Genomic DNA, 9,993 nt, shown 5'->3' with positions numbered 1-9,993 from the left:
CTAAAAATGTATGAAGACATTGAAGACAATGGTGGTATGAGAAGATATTCATATTGAAGACTATGACATAAGAAGACATTGCGTGAAGACTATGGAGCGCGAAGACTGTGTGGATTCATTGCTTCCTTTTCTTCTTTGTTGAGTCATAGAAACCACCGTACTGTTAAGTGGGGTCCAAGTGAACTAAGTCAGAGTGACTGAAGTGATGCTCAACTCAAATCGTATGTCTTCGAGCGAAGACAATGAGAGCAAACCTTATCCAGAGCTGGATGAGTCAGCTTTGCTTGTAGCCCAAGTAAAGTTGCCGCATGTGTTTGAAATCTGACCGTTGAAACACGTGTCAGTTCCTTAGTGACCCAGGGTCATTGTGGACAAATCAGGTCGGGTTGCCTAGTGGCTATAAATAGCCCACCCCCTACACCATAAATTGGTGGCTGCTCAGAGTTTGTACACGGCTTTTGTCGTTTGAGAGCAACCCACCTCGAAGCATTTGAGAGAGAGAGAAAAATCCTTGCGAGGACAAAGCCCAAACACCCAGAGCCAAAGAGTGTTAGGCATCACTGAAGTCTTTCTGTCTGTGTGACCTGAAGACTTATTACACTTGAGGACTGTGTATCCTCCAGCCGGTTAGGCGTCGCGTTCTGAGCATCCAAGAGTCATTGTGGATTGCCGGTGAACGAAGTCTGTGAAGGTTTGAAAGTCTACCTTGAAAACTTACCAGAGTGATTGGGCGAGGACTGTGTGTCCTTAGCTCAAGGGGAATAAGGTGAAGACACGGTCTTCTGAGTTAAATCTCAGCCTCCCTAACCAGACGTAAGAAGACAAGTGGGGGAAGGAAGAAGAGAACACAGGCCCAATCGGATGGCTGCGCGTGGCTGAATCGGCTGGCCAGGGGCTGACCAGCCGAACGGTTCGGCCGGTGCACCGGCGCAGATTAGCGCCAAAAAAAAAAGCCAAAAAAGATCTGGTGTTTTTTGCTCCGGCTTTTGGCTTATACCATTATATAACAATATTGATTCATAAGACAAAAACCGAAGCAAAAAAGCCCCTCTTTAGAAGCTTTTATGACTTTTTTGTCAAGTGAAAAAACTGGAGAAGTAAAAGCCCAAACAAACAGCCACCTTCCTTACCATGGTTACACCCATAGCCCCATGAGCTACACATGTTCAAGTTTTCTAGAAAAGTTAAAGATAGAGCTCGCACATGCCACTTGAATTCAAGGACGTTCTTTAGATTAGGCTTCGTTCAAATTAGGGTTCTTTAGATAGAAGTACATGTCCAAGTTAAACTCGGGCCAAGTTTGGATGTATGAATTGGAGAGCTCAGTATGATTCGGCTGGAATGCCTACGTACATAAAAGTTTGTGCTTTAGTACTTTATATGCAAGATGCGCGTATATGTGAATCAGGTTTTCTAGGCCGTGCTTCTCACGGCCACACGCAGCCACATGCAACAGTCAAATACCCCAAAAAGATACCCTGCATAGCATGCATAGTGCAGCAATCTTATGCGACACGCACATCAACATCAGTGAGAATCAAGTCGAAATAGGACAAGCCATAGACATTATTGTTCCAGTGCCTGTCGAAGGCAGCTACAGCATCCATCCATAATTAACAAACGGATTAATAAGGATATAGCAAAAAGAAAAGAAGTGAAAATAGAGCTCCCAGCGAAGAACATACAGATGGGTCTCTCATCTGATCAGCAAGGAAGGGCCTTCTTCTAGCCTAGATAACCAAAACGGTAACACTCACTCTCTTCAACGACAGTTACTGATCCGCGACGCAACAGTCTCTAAGGCCACGACTAGGGGTTTGTTGCCCGGAATTGCTGCCCTGGACGCCGGCTTCAGACGAGAGACAGATTCAGTGCGACATCGCACGAGGCGAACGGGGGCGGACTGGGGTCTTGGATGGGCTCACCCTGCACAATCCAGAACAAGCAAACAGTTGAGTACCTCGCCATAAATCAGCTTTACATGTAGCAATGATTCGAAACATGCATGGGAAGCAAGTGCTTGCCTGACAGGAAGCGAGCCAAGAAGCATGCCACTGCAGTTCAGGGCCAAAATTGCTCCTTCTGCCTACATGTACAAATAAAAGAAAAATGTCAAAAGGGCTAGACAAGACTGTAAAGGCCAAAAGAACATCACATATGGTACATAGAAAATATAACAATTAGGAACAAAGCTTTCAATCAATCAGTTGTGACATTATGCTGACACACAAACGAAACCAGCAGATTTTTTATTTTTATTTTTGCAAGGAACAACATTAAATTAAACAATAATATATATACCAAGAAGAACATCTATATCTATACCAATATAAAAAGACCCAAAGGGGCAGATCCAAACCATCTCGACCATCAAATCATGTTATCTAGCGGTTCAAATCGCTCCAATGTTGAGCACCAAACACGTTTAACGCTCTAATTACCCACCACTGCCATTAGTTATAAACACGTTCACTCAACGCTATCCCATGAAATCTGCCATGTAATTAATATCCTACCATTCCCGCAAATAAGTTAATGATATCTTACCAAATACCAACGTGCAACAGATATATCTTACCTAATATAACGTGCAACAGATATTCTACCTAATATAAACATGCATTGCATGTACATTATTACTAAAAAAAAAAGGGCAACCTGGTGCATGTAGCTCCCGCTTGCGCAGGGTCCAGGGAAGGGTCCGACCACTTTGGGTCTATAGTACGCAGCCTTTCCCTACATTTCTGTAAGAGGCTGTTTCCAGGACTTGAACCCATGACCTCATGGTCACAAGGCAGCAGCTTTACCACTGCGCCAAGGCTCCCCTTCACATTATTACTAGTTATAATTAATAAGTAATGAATCTTGAATGTGTCATGCTTATAAGAAATGTAGAGTGCAACTAAGTAGAATATGGCTCGTGTTTGAACATAGCAAGAGTAGCAACAAACTATGAATCAATCATAATAGTATTTCCAAACTTGATCAGCTAAGGTACACTCTACTGACTAATGACATCAGAACAGAACTTCTACCATATGGACCCTATAAAAGCTTTCTGCTTTTATCCCAACTTCTGAAACTTTCCAAGTGACTAGACTAGTTTGAACAAGTTAAGAGTGGAAGCAGTACTTGAATAACCAAATCCTTAACACCCCCAATTCCAAAATAGATGAAACTTTGATGTTATTTTTGTACAGAATACTTATGTAAAACATTATACAATATTATATTGTGAACTAAGTTTTATGAAAAACGCAATGATGAGAATTCCGCATAACAAACATAAATACCTTTTAACAATTAGTAGTTAATGATAATGAAATTTGACTGCACGCTTTCTAAAGCATCGTCTATTTGGGACTTAGGTAGTACATAATTATGGTAACTTGGCGCAAAGAAAATGGGGATCAATCAGCTTATAGCAAGATTGATAATTGGGCAATTACCAGTAACCCAGGAATATAATAGTGCAAGGGGTTTCTTTTAACAAATACTCCCCTCCGTCCCACAATGTAAGACGTTTTTGCAAGTTAAACAAGCTTGCAAAAACATCTTACATTATGGGACGGAGGGAGTATTTCACTATGGACAAAATGTTTGAAACAGGTGGAACAGTATCACATTTTGAATTGAATGATTTAATAGGAGAAATCAGGGAAATGTTGGTTGAAATGTAAGCACCCGCGTGAAGGAAGATTAAAAAAAATACGAAACTCGCAAAACAAAAGGTTTCATATGTAGTCTATAGTGGAATCTCTAAAAGGTTTATATTTAGGAACGGAGGGAGTGGTTGTCAATGATAGGGAACTTTGGCTGCTCTTTCTAAAGCACCATCTATTTTGGGGCTTAGGTGGCGGCATAAAAGATTATGACAGATTGGTGCAAAGAATATGGGAATCAATCAGCAATGCTCAAAATATAAACCGATAGAACAGTAAACTGGCTGAATAATCCCTGCTTGGTGGTCAACCGAGTAGCCGATTAACTGACCCATTCACCTATTAACCCCCTACTTGCCAGCCAACCGAGCAGTTACCAGTTAACGATTTCCTGAACATTGTCAATCACTTTATGGCAATATTTGTAGCTGGGTAATTAAACCAATGGAGAGATATCCTAGACTAAGGGGTTACTTTTAACAATAATTTTACTATCAAAAAAGTGTTTGAAACAGGTGGGACAGTATCACATTTTAAAAAATCTAGTGGGGAGAAATCAGATAGATGAGGTTGAAATTTAAGCAAAATATTTTAAAAACACTGAAATCACAAAAGAGGTGCAGGAAGAACTGAAGTAATGTTACACCGTATAGTACACATCACTCGGTTTCTACGGATGCACCTTTCTAGATAAGTTAATGTCCGTACAGTTTTTGTCTTCTAAAGAAAAAGATCAAATGATGACAGGAACATAAATTTACTTGTCAATTTCATGATCTGTCAGAAACTTAGTTTGGGTCTGAATCCAGTAGCTAGGCTAACCTAAAATGTTGTGCAATGTGCATTTCACTTTTCAGAATATAACTCTGAATGTCAATCATACAGTTGGTGATTTCCAAGGGCGGAGCTAGGAATTGGGCATGCTGTGCGTGTGGTTTCGCGGGGGCGGGGCGGGGGGGGGGGGGGGGGGGGGGGGGGGGGACTTAAAACTTGACATCGTCCATCATAAAACTTGTGGAGCATGTTGTGTGCAACTTGTATGAGATGGCTGCTGCTTACCAGGATTCAGCACTTCTGCTGAGCGAAAATGTCCTTGAGATTCAAATCATAAAGCAAGCAGTTTGCTGCATGCTTTGCAGGATGGTTTCAGAATTCAGATTGAATGGAGTTTTGTGCATTCTTAGTGTTATTTTGGAGCAGCTTTCCAGATTGTTATCATGACAAGAAGTTGAAGTACTGGTGTTAGTATGCACCAGAGGCCAAAATGTTTGGCCACTCTACAATTTATCTGCTGTTTCCTGTAAGAACAGATATCATGTTTCTAATAACGGAAAACGGAAGATAGGTGTGAAGGAATTATCACAGGAATGGTCAGATGTTTGGCAACTAATATCCGATGTCTTATGTAAGAGCAGACATTGTGTTTCTGATTATTTACATTGCAAAGGAATGATCAAATGTAATACAGAGAAAAGGAGAAAAGGATGTGTGGAGCAATGCAAATGTCAAAGGATGGTCAAATTAAGTTTGACTGTGAAAATAACACTTCTATAGAATAAAGCAGTTTTTTATTATGCAAAAAAAACAATTATTGGGTTAGAAGAAAAATCTTCTATTTATCTACACTATCCACTCCTAGGAAATTAGCAGCATTTAGAAGATCAGACAATACATTCTTGATAACTTATGATCAGTATCAAGCTTTGCTTACCTGAACAAACTCAACAAAGGCAATGCACGTGGCATGCACGTAATCACCAAGCAGCCTCAGTCGAGCAACCTAATTGGAAAGGGAAAGTACCAATGTCTTGAGGAAATGACTCATCTTAGTCATATAAAAACATGTGTTAGGAAGATAAAAGCATTTGAACATACCTCCCCACAAATTCCCTCAAAGAAATTCTTCACAACATCCTCTGGAACCTACATGTTCATGAAAGGACAACTAAGAAAGCAGAAAGATGCAATACAATCACCATATCAAACTCCGTGAGAAATCACCAAAGAACAACAAGGATGTCTGGATTTATCGTTTCAAATTGTCCTTTGGCTTACTTATTTAACTTTATTCTAGATCATAATTGAAATGGCCACTGCTACAAAATAAGAAATGAAGTAATACATCTCTAAATATTAACTTGGGAGTATTGGCACACTACACTTACAAAAAAATACCTACATTATTATAAAAAGGGATATCAAAACAAAAGAAATCTGGTAGACACATAAACTCAGTCATCCATTCCGATTAAGATCTAATATCGACCCCCTATTTTAAGACATATGACTGAAATTTGTATGCAAGTCTGAAAGCACAATCTGCTTCAGACTTTGCCTAGTTTTCAACTAATATAATGTAATGTATCATGTGATATTGAAGGAATTGCTTTAAAATTAGCAATAGCTAGCAGGAACCCATAACCCATCATAATGGGCCGTCTTTGTGTACATTCGTTCAAGGAAAGGGGTTTCAGTTGCAGCTAATTCCAGGTACCTAATACCATATCAGGTTACTAAGCTACAATCACAAAACACCAACATAACAAGCTAGTCCTCAAACTGTTCACCAAAAAAGGAAAGAGTGCAACTCGCGCTTTTGTAGGCTTTTGGAATACATATGATTATAATTTGCTTGTTAAGTTATAAGCGTAACAGAAATGAAAGACAGGGCAGCATACATTTTTGTCAATGTTAGTACAGTACACAGTCCTGGATACCATTTCTTTCTCGTCCTCTGTCTGCACAAAAAGGGGAGCAGATTCAGGCTAGTATTATTATAGAGCTTGGAAATCACCTAATAGTAGGATCCAAATTTGCAGAAAACTATGTAACTAAATATGTTTACTTACTCGAGGAAGAAATTTGGGGTTCACAGGCAAAATTGCAGTCTTAGATGGCAGAACTCTGACAGGATAAAAACCAAGAATGGTTCCACCAAGCGTTAGAGCTGCTCTTGCACCGACTGCAGAAAAAGCAGAAATTCATCCAGGATTGCTTCTTACAACATAAGAGTTATGAAATAGCAATTTATATGTTGAAGATACTACCATCATCGGCGAACTCGATAAAAGCAAAACGCATCACTGAGTTTGGATCACCACAGATACGGCAATCTACCACCTACAAGTGCAAAAGATGGTTATAACATTACTAAGCTTCAACAATGACATAAACAAGCAAGTATCCAATATTGCCTATATATAGCAACTACTTAAAGTAGGGGCATATCCAGGAATTTCAGGATGGGGGTGTATTTATGCACAGCTATTTACACCACAACGCTTTAAACTCGGTGTATAGGGATATAACGCCTGTTTCATAGAAGATACTAATTCCCATCAATTGATGACTATGACAATTTTCAGGATGGGGGTGTATTTATGCACAACTATTTACGCCACATCGCTTTAAACTCGGTGTATAGGGATATAACACCTGTTTATAGGGATATAACGCCTGTTTCTAGAAGATACTAATTCCCATCAATTGATGATTATGACAATTAGGATAGGACGTTCCAGAATGACTGAAACCAAATATCTGATACATCAGTAACACTTGAGCAGGTTATGTCTATACGGGAGCTAAAGAAAAACAGAAAACGCAGGAGATCCTGGTAACAGCGGACGTGGACTCAAATAATTTAAGTACCAAAAGCTGGTGCAAGCACCTGACCAAAGGGATGTGCATCAAAAATTGGTGCAACATAAGATTATCTCTCTGTCAATACTCCAAAGGCTGCTGGCACTTAATATTAGAAACTTTATCGGTTGGGTTATTTAAATGAGGATTGTTTGGCTTTGGTCAATTTAGTTGGATTTCTGAGATGAATGAACAAATGGCGCCCCGCCTTTATTGGCAGCAGGTACAAGTGTGGCACAAATATGCTGGTTTGTAACTGATAACTTATAACAAACTAACAGGGATAACTAAACTATACTAATAGATAAGTGCAAGAACAACGGTTAGGTCATATTCCTATTGGGTTGGGACAAGTTATCTCTTATGCCAAGGATCAAAGAGGATTGGCGGAATAACTAAATAATTAATTAGAAAATAACAGAATTGTACATATGTAAAACGAGTCAAACTCCGGAGTGGCACCCAGGTGAATTACCCTTACATTTATTTATGTCATATGTGTGCAACTGTAGTCATAGTACAAACCCATACTTGCTGTGTGCCACAAAGTACAAACAAAAATGCGTTCCAACATACTCGACTCAAGATATCAAACATATATGAACTCATCCTAGATTACTTGTCAAGATGATGCATTCGACTTACAGCAGTTCTGTCATGCAATATTTTAAGCCATTAAAAACAGATCGCTTATTTTATTCAAGATATAAAAAAGGATATTCGGACAAACAAGCATCATATGCTATCACAAATAATATTTTTAATAGTAAGGAGTCTAAGAGCATACTTGACCACAGTTTGAGAAAACCTCAGCAAGCTTCTGTTCAGTGACCTGCAAATCGATGGGGCGTTCAGGGGTCAGTCAATTAAGTACAAAAAGAAGAAAAAACTGAAAGAAGAAACTAATACAAGCAGCTCATTCTCTTTAATATTCTCACATGTTGATCAATGTCTGAGACATAGACAGTTCGCCGTACACTATCCTCCCTATCAGTTCGCCTTGGCCGAACTCCCATCCTACGTCTCCCCTGGTTGAAGCCATTCCTTCTCTGTAACCACAGACCAATGCAGCTGGTCAATATAACCGAGAAAGAAGTGCTGCCCCCTAAAACCCAAATATGGTGAAATGTAGAATTAGCATTGACAAACAAATTCATGTGAAAAAACTAACAACAACTGAAAAGCAAACGGATATGAAGTCAACCACACGAATCCAGTAAAACGGATAAGAGTTGAGAAGAAATCGATCGATCTATGAGAAAAATCCGTTCACCAAAGTAACGTTCGCGACATCCACAATTGGTGGTGCTAATATCAAAACCCAACTGCACCTAAAACCCTAGAAAAGAGATCAACCTCCGAGCCGATCGCGTGAGAGAGAGATCAAAAAACCCAAACCCATCAACATCACCATAAACCTCAAATCTGATCGACTGATCTGGCCACAAGGCGTCGCCACTCCAAAGCGCCACGCGAAACAAATCGAAAAACCGAGCCCGAATCGGCAATTCGGCTCGCGCTTACCCGTCGATTCGGCTGGCCGTTGGCGGATCCGTCGCTGCTGGAGTCTCTACCCGCTCCGCCCCCGCCACCGACCACCTGCAGCACGTGCATCTGCTGATGCTGGAACGGGTGGTGGGGCGCATAGTAGTCGATCGCGGGCGAGACGAAGACGGGCGCGTCGGCCGACAGGCGGCGTGCGCCGTCCCCCTGGCGGCGGGAGAGCGGCACGAACTCCTCCGCGGAGGGGTTCAGCTTCTTGAACAGCTCCTCCAGCTTCCTCACGTCACTCTTGTACTCCCTGACCTCGTCCTCCCTGGCCTTGGCCGCCGCCGCCCCGCCCGCGGCCGCCGCATCGGCCCTCTCCGCGCCGGCCCCGGCCGCCGCCGGCACGGCGTCGGCGCGGATCGGGCCCTCGGCCGCCACGGCAACCATTTCCGCCCGGCGACGAATCTCACCGCCGATCGCGCCCCCGGCACTAGCGGCCCGTGAATTGGCGAGAAAATCGAATCGAGGACTAAGGAATTCGGCGTGGGGTTGGGTTTTTATTATTTATTGGGGCTGCGGGGAGGGAGGAATGGAAGGGAAAAAGCGTGGAGGAGGCGAGCGAGATCGCTTTCGGGGAGGTTGGCTATAAATAGGTGCCCAAGCCCACTCTTTTCTCTACTGCGACTAATATCCTTTTCCTTTTCGTTTCCGTGCGCTACAAAGTCCTTTCTTGGGGGAAAATAAATCGCTGTGGGGCCTATTCGCCTTTGTTTCTGTCCATTACGCTCCTGTCATCGTGTTTATCCGTTTATTTGTTCATCTATTCTTTGCGCTGCAAAAAGACTTTCTTGAAGAGAAATTATCATTTTGGGTGGAAGCTTTTTAAAGAGAGATTGAGTTGTATGGGTGTGTAGAATGGCGGGTCATCGGGGTGAGCGGGCGGGATCTTCTGAGCTTGTGGCCATGTTTGTGGAGTCAGCGTGCACGCGTAGAAACACCAAGCAAGATGGCTGGCAACTCTCGCGTTGGGCTTACTGATTATTATGCGGTGCGCATTAAACTGATGGGAGTTTTGAACGATAGGTATTGGGACAAAAGGATAGAGTGTAGAGGTTGGTGAGACCATGTCATCTGGCAGATCTGGTTGAGGGTTAGGTGGTCGTATGTTACTGCTCATGATAAGAGTAAAACGAGTATTCTC

At 41.8% G+C, this 9,993-nt stretch overlaps 1 protein-coding gene across 1 annotated transcript; it reads right to left on the bottom strand.

The window, feature by feature from the left end:
* Window positions 1-1,537: 1,537 nt before the first annotated feature.
* LOC123162588 (polyadenylate-binding protein-interacting protein 8) lies at window positions 1,538-9,406 on the bottom strand. The gene is made up of 10 exons (XM_044580360.1): window positions 8,829-9,406; window positions 8,243-8,353; window positions 8,092-8,136; window positions 6,710-6,782; window positions 6,512-6,624; window positions 6,341-6,400; window positions 5,538-5,585; window positions 5,374-5,442; window positions 2,025-2,086; window positions 1,538-1,926 (listed from the first exon to the last, which is right to left on the bottom strand). The coding sequence occupies exons 1-10, from the start codon at window positions 9,237-9,239 to the stop codon at window positions 1,869-1,871; spliced, it is 1,050 nt and encodes a 349-aa protein (XP_044436295.1). The 5' UTR covers window positions 9,240-9,406; the 3' UTR covers window positions 1,538-1,868.
* Between the last annotated feature and the right edge of the window lie 587 nt (window positions 9,407-9,993).

Source organism: Triticum aestivum, chromosome 7B (genome assembly GCF_018294505.1).
Source record: "Triticum aestivum cultivar Chinese Spring chromosome 7B, IWGSC CS RefSeq v2.1, whole genome shotgun sequence".
In the NCBI taxonomy this organism is placed as follows: domain Eukaryota; kingdom Viridiplantae; phylum Streptophyta; class Magnoliopsida; order Poales; family Poaceae; genus Triticum; species Triticum aestivum.
The sequence above is the reverse complement of the archived record's forward strand: the minus strand, read 5'-3'. Positions and strand labels throughout refer to the sequence as shown.